The 17384-nt window shown below is 38.7% G+C and overlaps 1 protein-coding gene across 1 annotated transcript; it reads right to left on the reverse strand.

The window, feature by feature from the left end:
* Positions 1 to 2217: 2217 nt before the first annotated feature.
* On the reverse strand, positions 2218 to 15850 carry slc17a6b (solute carrier family 17 member 6b). The gene is made up of 12 exons (XM_026320079.1): positions 15474 to 15850; positions 13760 to 14015; positions 12700 to 12818; positions 10304 to 10418; positions 8898 to 8985; positions 8686 to 8772; positions 8186 to 8328; positions 7858 to 8007; positions 6030 to 6162; positions 5576 to 5686; positions 3460 to 3587; positions 2218 to 2654 (listed from the first exon to the last, which is right to left on the reverse strand). Exons 1-12 carry the CDS (start codon positions 15545 to 15547, stop codon positions 2313 to 2315), a joined length of 1746 nt encoding a protein of 581 aa, XP_026175864.1. The 5' UTR covers positions 15548 to 15850; the 3' UTR covers positions 2218 to 2312.
* Positions 15851 to 17384: the final 1534 nt, after the last annotated feature.

Here is a 17384-nt window from a genome sequence, read left to right on the forward strand (position 1 = left end):
GTCGTCAAAGGGGTTTGTGTTGGACTCTATTACTACATTTTCATACATATATTTCTATGTTTTTTTTTCTCTTTACAAGTTTGTAATTTCCATATCTGTTATCACAAAACACACAGCTTTTAAACAAATGCATAAAAAACAGTTACATAATGACTGTCCATGACGTTTGACCAGAACTGTTACTATGGATTTATTGCTTTGTACACTGAGTAATGTTGGTGCCACCTCACTGCTGATAGTTTGTGCTCCCTTAGCAATATTTAACTTCCAGCTCAAATCCAATTCTGCTCTTTACCTTTGGTTAATTGTGCAAAGAAATTGAAGCATCAGTAACAGTTTCTGAGACCAAGACAAATAAGTTTGGAAAAAAAAGAGAAACATAAACATAAGAACACACTACAAATTTCACTTTGTTCCATGCATAAATACAGATCCACGCACATTTATATTGTGAAGTGCCGACTTAAAGTCTCCACAAACAAGTGACAATTTAACCAAAACTGGCCCCTTCAGACCTTGTCAGTGCAAGTGCAGAATGAGGATGGTGGCATGGTGTGGTTGCTTATTCCTACAGGAGCCTAAAACACTTTTTATTACCAGACTCCCATATGTAAAGACAGGTCATTATATAGTGATTTATTAATTGTCTCATCTCACTTCTATTCTGTAATGGAAATGGACAAATGGCAGCTTGTCCAAATTAAAGCCATTTGTGATTGCCGCTTATCGTACTTTTTCTTTAACTATAAATAAAAATCTTCAAATACTTGTGTGAGAATGTTCACTTCCTCTTCTATAATGTCGTTTTATGTCATTTTAAGCTTACTTCTCTTTAGTTTTAAATGCTCTAAATACATATTTTAGCAATCAGCCTCTCACTTTAAAACCATAAGATCCTACATGAACACACACATTTCAGCCTAAATTAGAACAGTGTTGATCATTTCACAGGACACATATCTGTGTTTCTGTGTTTCTAGTCGGTGGAGCTCAGCTGGAAAAAGGTGATGTTATGTCTTTCCATCCACCAAGAGCTACAGCAACGTTTGAATCAGAATCTGACAGCAGCTGGTGCATTTTTTTAGTCATTGTCAGTCACATTTGATCAAACTGTATCCAGAAATACTTACTTTGCAGTGGCTTTAACATGTGCTTTAAATAAAAGCAAATTACTCACTTATCCTGTAAATCTTAGTTTCACACTGTTTTATATATTTATTTTCCACCATCATTAAACTTTATTAGTTTTGCTGTTCTAATATATTTTGATAATCATATCGATTTTGTCTAGTTTGTCCTAAAGTCTCCACATTGCACAGACCCTTTATAAGATCACGTATGACAATAAATCTCTTGGTCTAGCAGTGTCTAAGGTTAATCTATAACTCTGATATATCTTTGCATCTCTAGTTATCTCTGTCATTTATTTTTTTAAAAGACAAATCTTTCAACAATGCATTGGTACAACTAGATATAAAGCAGCTTGACTGTAAGAAGAACTATAACAATGAAAATGGCCCCTGTACTACACTGCTGAGATGTGACAGGGTTGCAAATGCTAAACTCAAACTTTCAACGGCAGAGATAAAATGGATCACAGCAAACATTTGAAAGGCATCTTTCCCTTTTATGTATGTTCAACCAAACGGTTAAACCAATTGTCTTGTGTTAAAGTCAATATGCCACCTGTCAAATCTCTACAACAAGTCACTTACAGGAAAGGACTTAGATTTACACACACAGAAGCCGGTGATAAGAAAACAAAAATGATCATATTGTGCATGAAAAGGACACAGTAGTCTGAGTGCATTCAGGAGAGATACAGTACAGTCTATATCCACAAAGTGTCTAGTTTTTGTTTACAATGCTGTGCAGTGATGTATTTATACACAGTAATAGCTGGCTTGTAGGACGTTGTACTGTAACAATTAAATTGATAAATAAGGGGTTGTCTTTGATGGGCACCGTCTATGTAACCCTACTGGCTTCAGAGTGGTCAGAAAGCCTCAGCCGATGGGAAGAAAATGTTCACGTTTACACACAAGTGCACTCCAAATAAATATATCTATTATTAATATGTATAATAATACATTAACAGACTGCCAATTTGATATGTGTAACACCTCTATTAATCAAATATCTTTCAATTTTTATATTTTTAAGTAAGTTTTACATTAAGCTTTGTGCAAACAATACAACAATGGACTGTAGTTTTTCTTGTTTCTCATTTGCTGATTTATTATTTTTTATGACTGAACTTACACACACTCTGGAAAATAAGTCTACTCATGTGAAGTGAATGTGTGTTTGGTCTAGGAGTATCCCTCATCCTGCCTGTATCCGTAGCCTCCTCCTTGTGCTTCTTCTTGGACATACTCCTCTGTCTTCTCCCAGCCAGCAGCCCAGCCTCCATTCACCTGCGTGGTGGCACCGTACGTCTTAGCTGGACCTCCAAAAGCACCATAACTCTGAGTGATGTCACCTGTTTCTTCTGCCAGCTCATCCTCATCAATGAAGCCACACTTCTCCTCACTGGTCAGTTCTGGGTCGGCCCATGGCTGTTTTTCTCCCGATGCAAAGATCCCATAGAAGATCACACCCCCATAGTGGACCATGGAGGCAATTAGGAACACATACTGCCATTCCTCTCGCGTCTGAAGAGAAAAGTAGAAATGTGATATTTTTTTATTCTATTTTTAACACAATCACAAAACAGTAATGTTAGCAATGAGGTTCTATGTGATGCAGGCATTAATGTCCAAAAGCCATTAGAGGTGCGTCAGTGAGCCCTAACATTTGCATTGGTTGACATATTCTCTGACTATCATATCATATGACTCACTATTGCACTAAATATGTATTATTATGCAGCTAAAATAGTTCTCAACAAATGCATATTTTATTCCTGTTTGGGTAGTTCTAACTGCAAAGGAAACTACCCTGTTTAGGAATTTGTTAAGCATTTTTCAAATAAATTAACATGCATATTTATGAATCTATCCATGGAGCCCTGTGGTTGAATTTCGGGTGAAATGTGTATTTTGTGAATATAGAATATGAATTTTTCCATCTGAGTTCTTAATAAACTGTAAATATGACATAACTTCAGTTGATGCCTAGAAACAAGCTGATATACTATATGTTAATAGATTCAACTTTACTTCATTGGCTAAGCAAATTTGCATGTACAAAATGCTTTAAACCAATTAGTCTGTAGTATTAATAGATCTTATCAGGGCCTGAAATAAACTTGTATGTTTGCTATATATTGTTAATTTATTATTGTTCCACAGTAATACGTGTTATAAATACCTATGCATGTCTCTATTGTAACTAGCATAACATTAGTAACCACTAATCAAACAGAGGAAGGTGCTGCTGAAAACATTCACTGATGAAATGAAATGAGAGGTGTTTTGTTGCTGCCATGGTTGGTGCTTTAAGGGGAAGAACTCTTACCTTGTTCTTTGTCATGGCACCAACAATCAGAGGGCACACCATCCCAGACAGTGTGCCTACACCATTAGAGATGCCCATTAGAATACTGGCATAACGTGGAGCAATATCCAGGTGATTGACATTAAAGCCTGGCACAAGAAACATAAAAATAAAAATAATGTTGATACATTTTACCTTGTGAATATTGACAAAGCCACATTTCAGTGTCAAATATAGGAAACAGTGCAACACTATGTAGCAAAAAATAAAATCAACAGCTTCAGGACAAAGCTGTGGGTAAAATCAGTACAAATGGTGACCATCTTGTCGCAGAAATAGGCAGCACCTCGCCACACATCCTTCTCCTCCCCCACTCTGACTGGCTGAAGTGTCCTCATGAGCTGCTGCACACTGCCTGCCTGGCAAATCCCCCAGGACAGCTAGCACTGAATTATTAAACACTCCAGGAGAAAGCTCAAGAACAACAGGCAAGAAAGTGATTTTGCACAGACCTCCACATCCTCTGTAGCTGAGCATATTTATGAAAAGATCTGCTGAATGAACAGCTAAAGAAAGCTGAAAGGACTGTTTTTCCAGCCACTGTATATGTGTTAAAATAATATCATACATTCATTTAGATGACATCTTACTAGAATTATAAACATAACTAAATATAATTTTAAATACATTTCAATTGTGATATTTTACAGTCCTCACACTCACAGCTGTTTATCTGCAAAGAAAACACAAGCCAACTATTCAGTGTTATATTCAAAGATTTAGTTTCTACTCCAAAATTGTTTTGTGGGGAAAAAAAGAATTGAAAAATGAATGTTACAATGTTCAAATAAAGAATAAATTATTGAATAAATGAAGAACAACTGCAATGACACAGCATGTCCTTGTATACACAGTAGTTGATATTGCCAGAAAGTCACTACAGCTCTATCAGATAATTGCAAACTTCACTATCTTATCAGCAAATCTTGTTCTTTCTGCAAATCTTTCAAATTCAGTTAAAGTGACTTAAATGTACTGCAGGTTTACACTAGAAATATAAGCCACTATCAGTTACTAAGTTAAAGGAATAGTTTTACATTATGGGAAATATGCTTTTTGTTAAAGAGAGTTAGATGAGAAGATCAGCACCACTGATGTCTGTACAATCAATATGAAGTTAGGGCCAGGAGGTGGCTTAGCACAGCCCATCAGGTCAGCCATGTCCTTAGACTCCGTAAACCTATATGACCTGTATGATTAGACTCTTTCTAGGGCTGCTTAAAGCACACCCACATTTCATCTCAGCAGCCCTAAAAATGAAGATAATTATTAACTAATGTCAAATTTCACAAACACATTGTTTCACAACACACATGCAATGTAGGGGAAGAAGACAGTAGCAGTGGATTTCATAGTGATTAAATCTACAAGTAAGCTGAAAAACAAATACAGTTGTTGACTGTGACTAAGAAAGTGTGTGGTTAAATCTTTATGGTTTGAATATTCAGAAACAAGGTTAGCTGACTTAGCCAGGGAATTAGCTAAGGTAAGGAATGCATTTTGTTTTAAGTGGAGATAAAATACCAAACCCGTGCAGTATTATAAAGCACTGTAATTATTATTCTTCATTAACAAATAAGAGAAAGTTCTATTTTATGTTTACATTAAAGGTAGGATTTTGTTTTTCAAAGAAAACAACCAGGTTCAGTTGATAAAGTGAGGTCAAAATGACACTACTTGACTGCATTACCAATAAAACCCAGTATTCAAATAGAGTCATATAAATCTATATGGCTGAATTAGTTCTGTGATTGGATGTTAAGTTTGCTATTTGGTTGACAGCACAGAAAAGGACAGAGGAGGACAGTGATGGAGGGACAGAGCAGTATTTAGTCAGCAGAAAGACCACTGGGCATAAGGTCTTGTATAAATGCCACATTGTCCTTTGGGACTGAGCCCAACTAAAGGTCTCATCCTACAATCGTCCCTGCTTCTGTTGTGAAACTACACAAAGTCACACTACATTTGACCCAGTAAAACCTTTCTGATATCATTATATCATCACTAGTATATCAATGTATTATAACTGAAAATGTACCTAAATGACATTGAGATTGAGGTGAAAATGTGTTCTAACCTGATATAGCAAATCCACTGAAGCCCACTGCCAGCACCAGGAAGGAGATTGCCATCCCTTTACTGTGGGAATATCCTACCACCAGCAGTAATGTGGCTTCCATGCCAAATCCTAACAGAGAGAGACAGCAGGTCACACACACAAACACACAAAGCCCACGGGCTGTTGGTCATCACAGTGCCAATTGAATTAAGCATGATACATGGTCTGCACTCAATTACATAAGTGACAGATATGAAATCAATGCACAGTCACAATCATCGTGTCAACTTGCACACTGTTATTCAGTAGATAGATGTTTACAGAAATACAAACCCAACCATCTTTAAACCCATCTGGCAGTGAAGAGCAGCTGAAGAAAGAACAGTAAGGAGCTAACACTGAGAATGACACCCAGTAGCTGTGCTGAGAAAGGTGATAAAATGACATGTTATCCTCAGTTCAGACTTCTCACCTCCACAGTTCATGATTTTCCTGACAGTGGTAGTTGTCAGGATGTTCTTGCTGCGCAGGTGATCAGCCAGCTGGCCACCGATGGGCACGATGATGGTCATCACCAAATGGGGTAGGGCAGACAGTATGCCGACCTACAACCATGATCAGAAAATTAACCAAATAAACTGCACACAATTATTTTTAGACTGTAGACATTGCCTGCTAAATACTCAACTTCCTTCCTACTTTGAATGATACACGTAAAATAATAATAATCCACCAACATTTCAGTTTTGGTTATTTTAAATAAGAAAATCCATCCATCTATGTTGCTGTAGGGCTGCAGCCAATCCCAGCTGACAATGAGAAGCAGGGTACACCCTAGACAGATCACCAGTCTATCACAGGGCTGACACATAGAAACAGACAAGCACTCACACTGACACAATTTCAGAGTCACCAGTTAACCTGATGTGCCTGTGTTTTTAAGAACATGAACACAGAAACGGCCCCAGATCAAACAGAGTTCAAACCCAAAACCTCCTTGCTGAGAGGAGACAGTAGCACTGTAGCATTATGCTGTCCCGAGAGATTTAAGTTTGCATCTATAAAATGTGCCATACTCCATAAAAGGTAATGCATATCCCATGTGCATAACATTTTGTTTTTGTTGCTATTGGATTGTGACAATTTGTAATGGAACTGTACACAGACTAGTTTACTTACTTTTACCCCTACCTTAACTTTGATTGTTGCTTATGAACTGATCTATCTCCAAGTGTCTTCCAGATTTTCCCTTTGACACTGTTTGTTGGTTTAACTCTGCCCTGCATACTTGTCTACCATTTCCTATGTGTTTGTTCACTGCCTCCCTTTCTCCCTTTGTTCTTTGTCAGATTGTCTAAATTGCTTCCCCTCTAATGCCCACCAGCTTCAGTGTTCTTCCATCCATCCATCATCTATACCTGCTTATTCCTGTTTAGGGTCTCAGAGATCTGCTGGAGCCTATCCCAGCTCTCTTTCGGGTGGAAGGCAGGGGTACACCCTGGACAGGTCACCAGTCCATAACAGGGCCACATAGAGACAAACAACCTCACACACTCACACTCACTCCTATGGGCAATTTAGAGTCACCAATCAACCTGACATACATGTTTTAGGACTGTGGGAGGAAACAGGACTACCCCAGTAAAGCTTCAGTGTTCTTACCATCTGTTACCGATTTCGCTGTGTTAGCCCATTTGTTCTGGATTTACCTGTGTTTGGACCGTACCTGAGTGTACAAACTCTCACCTTCTCCCCTAGGTTTTTGCTTGGTTTGGACTGTTTGTCATTCTACAGTAGCCCAGAGTGGACAAACCAAACACTGGCTCTAGACAGGGAATTATATTTTGTTTTCAAAGTGAGGGTCGCTAGATGTCACTAACTCTCTGAATCTTTCATATTTTACACATTGTACCTTTAAGATATTAAACCCTGTTTAAAGAGGCTTTAAGGATCCTGTACAATGTTATAAACTGTTAACAAAACTGTTGCTATTTGATCTTTTTTAGCATAGCAGAGTTAATTTACACCTGGTGTTACAGGCAACACATCCTACAAAACACGGCCTTCCATATTCTTTGTGAATTGATTTGCCTTGTTATGTAATGTGTCAGTTCATGAGAAAGAAACTCAGGCCTCCAGTTACAATGACATTGATTTTGAAAATGAATCTTTCCAAGAACAAAGTGTGACGTGATCAGCTGTAAAATGTCTGTCCATTGTGTTTTGTTTTCCATAGCAATTTAATCAATAATTTATTGTTTGTCCATTTTATTGAATTTTTCATTGTATTGAAAGCTCACCTTGCTTATTTCAAAGCCAAAAACTTCCTCAAAATATGCTGGCTGGCTGATCAGCAGCAGGTAAAACGTCCAGCTCCGGCAGAAGTTGGCCACGATGATTGCATAGACAGGCATAGAGGTGAAGAACTTCTTCCAAGGGGTCTTGAATTTCTGAAATGGATTTTAGACATAAGCATTATGATAGTCTTTCCCTGACATAAAACAAAAGGTGTTGGAAATGGCTGATGTAACTGTACCTTGGCATTTGCAACAAGCAGAGTTCAGGGTGGAATAAGTTATATTCAAGTCATTTTAAGTACAGGTTGTTTCATGGAAGGTGTCCCCTCACCTCAGAAGGACCCATTAGCTTGGCACTCTCTCCGATGCTCTCCTCAATATAGCAGCGTTCTTCATCAGTGATGGACGGATGTTCTGCAGGGCTCTCATAAGAGACAAGGATCCAGAACATGTACCAGAAGATGCCAAAGCATCCTGCATATAGGAGACAGGTCACACGTCAGAACTTTAGTTAATTACAGCCAAAGTACAGTGGCAGCCTGATCTTTCCAAAATGCCTGAGAGAATAAAACCCAGACAGGAAAGTTAACTGTATTCAGTTCAAACAGAGATTGGGGATTATTTATTGACACACAAAAACAGTGGGGGGAGGAAATCAATACCCAGCCTGCCTGGATAAATCCATTTGACTTTCACTGGACTCTCTTCCTGTCAAGCTCTAAAAAAACTTTCAACTTTTTTTGATTGTTTCATCACAGAATGATAGATCATCTCCCATTGTGCAACAACACATACATCTTCCACACAAAATACTTCAACAATCAATCTTACCATAGACATAGAACACCGAAGACCAGCCTGTATACTGCACCAGGATCCCAGCCAGAGGCATCGCTATCACAGCACCAGCATAAGAGCCTGATAGACAGCGGGATGAGGAAGTCAGAACTTGGAAGGTCAAACTTTTTAACCAGTACAGTAACTTACAACACATCAAATCTTACCTCAATTTACAAAAGTCAATGGCAGAAGTAAATATTTACCACAGAATGAGATAGTGGCCAGACGACTCCTTTCCAGTGGAGGAGCCCACTTACTCCAGATGCCATGACAGGCTGGGTAGGTCACTCCCTAAACACACCACACAGTAACAGTCCATATTAATTGGTGATGAAGAAACATGGGAAGTTAGTGACTGACACCATGTTCTTTAGCCTAATCAGGCTTCCTGACAGTGTGTTTTGGAAATGTATTCGGTGATCAGTGCTCTTTGTGGAGCGTTGTTGACTACCCAGCAGACATACAACGTAATGAACTGTTAAAATAAATATTCAGGTTTATACAGTAAATGAATTGTAGACTATATCCATACATTATTTCACACTCATTATTGATGTTTTCCGACACGTTACTGCTGCAGTAAATAAATAATAATAATGATAAATATTTCTGAGCTATTTGAGTAAATACTAACCTAGGAGGGAATACCTTTGTGGGCATGAAGATGAACCCAAAGATATCTGATGTAATACCTAACAAAAATTAACATTTTCACCCTTGTAATTAACATAAACAAATTACACAGCGCCATGTGCAAAGAGGTCCTCATGAGCTTTTCATGGAGCAAGGCATCCCTGCAGCTATTAAATGTTCATTAGGCACTAATTTGAACAAACTGTGCTGACATAAAATACAATCTGCATGGACTTATGACAAGAGAGATGAAGTGTTAGATTATAATATTAGATAGTTTTCATTCACTCTGTATAAGATTTATTTATCTTATAAAAATGATGTACAGTGAAATTTTATATGATGGTACCTGGGAAAGAATGATTTACCGTCCTTTCATTATTGCAGATCTATATGCATATATAAGACCTACGGTATCAAATTTTTGTGTTTTTCACTGTAACAGAAAAACATACCAATATTTACTACACAGACCTGTGGGTGTCATGTTTCATTGCTAGGTCAGAGGATTGATGGGCTTTTGCATATCAGCATTTCCCTTTTCATCTATCTCTATAACAAGCAGGCTGCTGTTGTGTATCCTGGATACAAAGTGTGACAGTAAAAAAAAAAAAAAAAAGAGCTGGACCACGCCACAAACACTCAGCTGTAGTGGACTGGGTCAATACAGATTGGCTCATGTTTCTTCTGGCTGAATATCCATTGCGTGTTAGAGACTTCCCCTTGCTTTCTTGTGGATTGAAATTAGCAGGAAGCCTCTTTGTATAATGTGTTATAGCAAATACCCAGCTATTTATAACCACAATAACAGTAAAGCACATCAGCCAAATGTAGCGTTAATGTTCTTTTAATGGTGAGAATAACATTCACTGATGCTTTGTATCCCTAAATACATAAAATTCTGTTTTATTCAAAAACTCTATTGAGATTATTGAGAAATGTTGTAATATGCCTTTAGAGTTTATTATTCCCTTACCTCCACTAGTCCTTGTAATATCCTGACAAAGATGACACACCCATAATGGACTCGAGCAGCCGAGGGAATGAACATGTTGAGTGTTGAGGTTAGAACAATGGCTGCACCAAATACCCTGAAATGATAAGATGCATTTTAGCATTTTATATATAGCAACTCCCCTTATTATTTCTGTTCTATATGTTCTTTACACATTTTAAATGTGCCATGCTGGCAAAGAATAGTACCCTAAAATTTCAGTTTATGGACTATAGCATACCTTGTATTATTGGCCTTGAGGCTTTAAATTGAAGTATATACTAAAATGATTCAGTGGTGGAAGTACATTTACAAATATACTGTAGTTACAGTAAGAACAGTTTGAAGATACTGATACTTTACATTATTGATTTTATTCACAGTTTATTATCACTATATTTATTTAACAGATGCCAAATTACTTTGACGATTCACATTATTAAATCAACATATTGAATAAATTATGATGGTTTACTACAGAGCAAGTTAACCAGCAGTATTTACAATAGTTGACATTAGCCTCACCTTTACCTTTGAAACCATTAAAGAGATCCATACACACTGACGCAATAATACTTAGAATCAAACAATATAATTGCATTATTCTTCTTTAAATAAATTTGATGTAAATACTAATGTACTATGAATGCATGACTTTTACTTGTAACATAGTATTTTAGCTCTGTGATTTTGGAAGTTTTACTTGATCTGAATACTCCTTATTCCACCACTGTGGAACGTGACCCACATAATAATATCTTATATGAAACACCGTTCTACTTGTCTTCGTCTTCATCTGATTTGGGAAAGAAATAGAAATTTGTCGTCTTTAAACCCTCTATGGTCTATAATCATCATAGCACCCATGAAGAGCACGTATTGACGCAGGTTCTCTGTTGTGTCCTCGGTTCTGATTGGCTCTGCACCACACGCGCCCTGCTGACGTCACGTAAATAAATATTTTAGGCTGCAATGCCCCCATTAACTGTCACGTCGATACGTACGTGTCGCTTAGCAACCGTTTTTACGTAGGAGCTGTTCAAGAAATATGTTTTTCATGAAGAAAGTATTAGGCTATATATTTATATATTATATATTAATTTGACATTGAGACAGCCTATTGAGAAGTAAAGGATTTGTAGAGAATCTATGCATTATGACTTAATTAGAGATTATTGCTTACTAAGTGAGGTTGTTAAAATCATGCTGCTTATTAGGAAACTGGTTTGCGCCTCTATATGTCTTTATTTCCGCCTTTATTTATTCTAGCTTGATACAGCCTATATTTTGAAATCTTTTATTTAAAAGCGAGGGAGCAGCTGAGCGGGTGAAATCAGACTCAGGGGAGGAGGAGGAGGAGGAGGAGGAGGCCATTCATACACACCGAGGTTTTTCTTATAACACGCGACCATATTGGTTTTTCTCATTTCTGTCACGACTTCTCCGCCCCTCTAGGACGCACGCGGGGGTCGAGCCCTAATCCGATAGAGACTACTGCTCGGCACGAGACCAGTCGCTTTGATTAGGCCGCCATCCTCGTGTCAGTCCACAGGGGCAGGACAATAAACACGAGGAAAAAAAAAAAAGTCTAATTAGGTTACACCGGCTCTGCTTGTGCACGGTTGTTGTGCATGCAGTTTTTTTTTTTTCATAATTGTGAGGTGATGCTGTGAGGTTTGGGCTTTTAATTGTCAGACGCTCAACGTGCTCATGGTTTAGGCCTCTACTGAGCTACAAGTGCATTATTAAACATTATGCTTATAATAACTATTAAATCAGCAATTTATAGTCATAGTGACCTGTTTTATATGAGCATTCAACCACTGAAATGTACCGTCGTATTCATTTTATTGACAACTATCTGTGATATGGCATCATAGGCTATTAATGAGAGAAGCATTGGCAGTGCTTATGTGAATAAAAGCTTTTTGGCGACAAAGCAGTGTCTGGTGTCTATGCCCCGAGAGAGCGACAGATTAGACCAGGCTCCCCCCAGGGAGCTCATTAACAGGTGGCAGAAAGCCCTGACACCGGGAGCTGCAGAGCTGCAGGCCTGCCAGCCCGGTGCCCTCCCTGCAGCTCTGCATCACTGCACAGCAGCTGACTGTCTGCTGTCTTTCTGCAGCACCGCAGACTAGAAATGTAAACTGCTCGTTTAAATTCATAATTCAGGCCACATTTTTTTCTATGTTTTTCATTGGCTGTGTTTGATCTCATTATTTTAAAAATAACAAAGAAAATATAGAATGAAAATCAGAGGGAGGAGTCACGCCAAAATCTCAATAAATAAATGAATAAATAAATAATCCCAATGCTTCGTCTGCCAAATGAATGTGGCTGAGCTGTATCTACGGTAATTCACAGGGAGAGCTGCCTACCTGTTTGCTGCCAGCCTGGAGGATATGTATCCTCCCGGGATTTGTGTCACGATATAGCCCCAGAAAAACGACCCGTGGATCATTCCCACCGTCTCTGGATCCCAGTTGAACTTGGCTTTCTGATTAGAACAGGAGAGACAAAACCAAGCAATAAGAACCAGTGTCTCTGAATAAATGTCCTCTATTGGGGGCCATACATTTCTTTTGGGTGTCAGAAATACTAAACGAAAATAAAAGATCTAATAACAGAACTGTTTATTAAAGGCCTGTAACGGATTATTTCGATTTGGTTACATTAATCTGATCGCTAACTTCATTGATCTGTCTCGTCCTGTTAAAAAAAAAAAGCTGCTGAGAGGCTGTGCTAAGGTAAACAGCTGTGAACGCTGGGTGTACACTCTATATGGCCTTAATGCCAAAGCACGAATTAATCTTCATATACATTTTACAGAAAATGTTGATCTATTCTGTGGTTTTACAGACTGACAGGTCGCTGTTTTAATCCCACACATTTTTACCATTTCTGAATGTATTGTCAGTACAATGTCCTATTTTACAGTAACTGTTACATTTCTACGTGATTTGGCCTAAACACACAGGACACAATGATGGATTTTTCTTCAAATCTTTTCATAATTAGCTTACATCATAGAGATTAATATAGGCTACAAAGAATACAGCCAAACTGTGCTATAAAGGTTGGCTGTCGTTATAAAGCGTGATCATCTTGGCGCATTGTGCATGTTTTAAAATATACACATACGTATTAAATGACCATTCCTACAAAAATTCATTTAAATTTTGGGATTTCCCCAGTAGCCTAATCATCAGCGATGAGCGTGATTACTGGGGGTGATTTAAGATGTAGGGATTGATTTTATAATCTAACGTAACCAGTAGGCCTTTCCATGCTCTGTACCTCCCGTGGAAAAAATACATTTCTCGCTTTTCTTATTTTCTTCCTTCCTTCCTGTTTTTTTTTTTTTTCTTGTGATAAAATAAGCACCAGGTGTCACAGGGGACGCGGTCTAAGTGGTTTTTTAAGTCAGGAGTGCCACACCTCTTTGATGATGATCTTGCCGTTCTGGTGCACGGTGTGGTTGTTGACCATGCTCACTATGGCCACGCCCAGATTACACCGGATACCGAAGGAGATGCAGAAGCCCAGGCCGCTCATGATGGCGATGATGTAGCGGCGGGGCAGACCGAAACACTTGCAGTCGCACAGCGGGGGTTTCTTCTCCGCGGCCTCCCGGGGCCGCCCATCCTCCGTCAGCTCGATCACGTCCCCGGTTTTCTGTCTCCTCTCTATCACCCTGCAACAGCCAAGCCAGGACAACACTGTCTACTGATTCCGTCAGTGAAATAACATCACATCAGATGACGATGCTCAAAAGAAAGAAAAAAAAAAAGAAATATGAAAATAATAATCGGTAAATATGTTTGAAGGGGCCTAATTTGATTGCCATTTTGAGTGAATAGCCTGTTTTATTATGAGCTGGGCTCTTGGAGCATTCCCTGTGGTTTGTCTTTTCAGTCAGTGAAGTGCAGGAAGATGCTACCGGAGAATCACTGTAATCAACCAGCTGTATGTGGCTGGTGAGGCCTCTGTGTATTTTCTCAATGAAGATTTTCTCATAATGAGCGTCAATGTCTGTGAAGGTCAAGCCAGACGACTTTGAAAAAGACGCTGCAGTGTATTCAAACCAAACGTGTTTACAGGAGAAGAGTCCAGTAAGAAAGAGCAAAGAGAGGCGGTGAACATGTCCCTGACTGTACCGCATTGCAGCAGCACTTTCACACTAATTAGCATTCATGGGGCCGAGCAGCAGCAGCTCCAGCCTCCAGACGCTCGTCTGTGGGCATTCCTCAAAGTCTTTTTTTTTTTTTTAAAGGAAACTCACATTTATTCACCACATGTTTTGTTTGTTCAAATTCTGGACTTAAAATGATAAAAAACCGGATCATAAACAATAATGTCCTTCTAAAATAAAGTAGAATTTTGAGTTTAATTCAAAAGGACATAAGATGAATCGAAAAATAAAAATGCAAAGTGATGTTGTGATTTGACTTTGAGCCCCTGGATGTGCCTCAGGAAATACACTTCAACTGCATTCTTAAAAAAGCCTTATTGAATCTAATTCATTTTACAGTATTTCTCCTGCAGATTTTGATCCTCCAAACTGATTCACACACACACTGAAGCTGAATTCACAGTGGGGATAATGTAAATATAGCAGGAAGTCTTCATTTGTACTTTGCAGATGCAGAAACGAACAAAAATCATATAAAAGCTGTAGGTGTAAACGGCCACGGTTTCGAAAAATGAAAAGAGGCTCGTGATGCAGGTTTTTCATATGAAATGATTATAAATTAGAAATAAATCTCCAATATATCACATGTGGCCTGCTCGTCCTGAATAACCTGTCAGGTAATGAGATTCACGGTCAGGCCCTGCAGCAGGATGGACTGAATGTGTGCGCGTTTACATCCAGTGGCATCTGGGTTCTGCCAAACCTTTGCCATCACCACACACGCACACACACACACACACACGCACACACACGCACGCACACACATACACACGCACGCATTGTAGATTGCATAATTTTCTTCTCACTTCTAGAGGCGTGACTAGAGATGCCTGTAAGTTGTAAAACACTTAGTTGGCCCGCAGGCTCACGCACCATCGTGTCTGGTTAAAATCCAACATGAAAACCATCACATTTCATGATCAGCTTAAGATCAAAGTGGGAAAAAAAAGATGCATGTACCTGTACATATGACCCAAGGTCTTCCCTGCAAATTCCTTCACCCCCGCCGTGGCTTTCGTCTTCACTGACTCCATATCCAGTTTCTGTGTGTAGGCCTATTTTCTCGAAATTATTTTTTTTTTTTTTACTGCTTAATCGTCATGTTACGGCGCTGGATGGCCGACTGCAGCGGCTACGAGGAAAACAACAAAGCGAAGTTATAACAAATCTGAGCCCGCGCAGGCGACGATCCAAAAGACTGGGGAGGGGGGTCTACCTTTCACAACCAAAGTCCTAAAGCGACAACACCTTCGTGTAGAGAAGGGGGGATCAAACGAGCTGCGCGCCTTTATCCACCTCCAACTCGTCCCCTGCTTGGCGTACAGTAGCCGCGCCAAGTGCCATCACGACCGAAACGAAAAGGAGCGAAATTGATAGCCAGCGTCGTCGAGCGATATGGATCTCTGTCCGCAAGACACACAATAAAAAAAAAAGAGAGAGAGGGTGAGAGAGAGATAGAAAGGACTGAATGGAGATATAAAACAAGCTCAAAGTTTAGAAAGCAGAAGTGGGTGTTTGGAGTAGCTTCAATATATCAAAAGAGGGAGTGAGGCTGTATCGTGTCTCCTGTGGTGAGCGCAAGTTCATCTGACGTCGTGTTCAGCACCGAGGTCAGCGACAGCAGCTCCGCGTTCAACATCTGGCCAGCTGCTCAGCACTAGTAAAGGCCAGAAACAAAATATATAACACACGAATTTATATAGGGGCTATGTGTTTCTAGTAGTAATGTCTTAATAAATTGGGAGAAAGATAAGAACATGTGTAACAGCTCAATCCGCCTTTGTGTTTTAAACGATGTGAGCAATAACACTCTGTCAGTTAGATATTTTTATTTTGCGTTTTTATGCTTGAAAAATACTTTAAAAAACAAGGCAGTAAGCCCATCTATGAAAGCTGCAGCTCTCCCGAGGGGCGGTGCTATGGAAACCGAATGAGTATGAGTGGATTCCCCCCCAACTGGCTCCTCTTCCCAGCCTGGAAATCCATCAATAATTTAAGCGTCTCCCATATTTTCATCGCCTGACGACCACATCTTCCCACAGAACTACATGTTATATAGCATTTGTAATATTTGATTTCATATCCTTCTGCAGACAAATTTTAGTCTAATAAAAAAGGCTAGAACTACAACAATAACAACAACAACAACAATAATAATAATAATAATAATAATAATAATAATAGTAATGATAATAATAATGAGGTGGTTTAAAGATATATGGATTTATACTAAAAGGATAAAAGAGATGAGAGAGACTGCACAAATAAAGACAGACCATCTTTATTTGTGGTTATTGGGTGCCACCTGGTGGTTACATATGACACTGCAATTTGTTAAAATGTAAAAGCAAATCAAGTTGTTTTTCCTTCGTTTTCTATGATTACTGTGTAATTGGTGTTAATGTCTTCCTTTCATTTGCGTGTATCTTTGTGTTTATGTGTTTTTTTCTAAATCTTGTTTGATTAGTGTTTTTTGTAACACTTTGAGTCCTGAGACAGTAGTAGGCTATAAAAAAATAAAATGCACTATAAGTAAAACACTATAAATATAATTTTACACAGGATGCCTATACTTTTCTACAGTCTACGTTTAACGCGTATGTATGAGCAGGAATTCTTTTGGATGTAATAACAAATTTGGAGGCCAATCATGACTCATTATGTAGCAGTGTTGAAATGTACAGCACACACACCAACAATGTATTTTTCCAGCAATTAAACCTTTGAAATGAGCTCTGTTTATATTTTCATAGATACTTCAATCTGGGAAATGAACAGTTGTGCTTCTACAAATTCATAAATTGTTTATTTTACTTTTTGTGGGGGAAAACATATTTAACACAAATTATGTGGCAGATTGCTTTTTAGATT

This window comes from Mastacembelus armatus, chromosome 3 (genome assembly GCF_900324485.2).
Source record: "Mastacembelus armatus chromosome 3, fMasArm1.2, whole genome shotgun sequence".
Taxonomy (NCBI): Eukaryota; Metazoa; Chordata; class Actinopteri; order Synbranchiformes; family Mastacembelidae; genus Mastacembelus; species Mastacembelus armatus.

Excerpts from the sequence above, each read along its gene's own strand:
- slc17a6b (XM_026320079.1), bottom strand. The coding sequence starts at position 15,547 with ATGGAGTCAGTGAAGACGAAAGCCACGGCGGGGGTGAAGGAATTTGCA. Across the intron at positions 8,008-8,185 it reads AGCTAATGGGTCCTTCTGAG|AAATTCAAGACCCCTTGGAA; the intron begins GTGAGGGGACAC and ends AATCCATTTCAG. Across the intron at positions 5,687-6,029 it reads GAAAATCATGAACTGTGGAG|GATTTGGCATGGAAGCCACA; the intron begins GTGAGAAGTCTG and ends TCTCTCTGTTAG.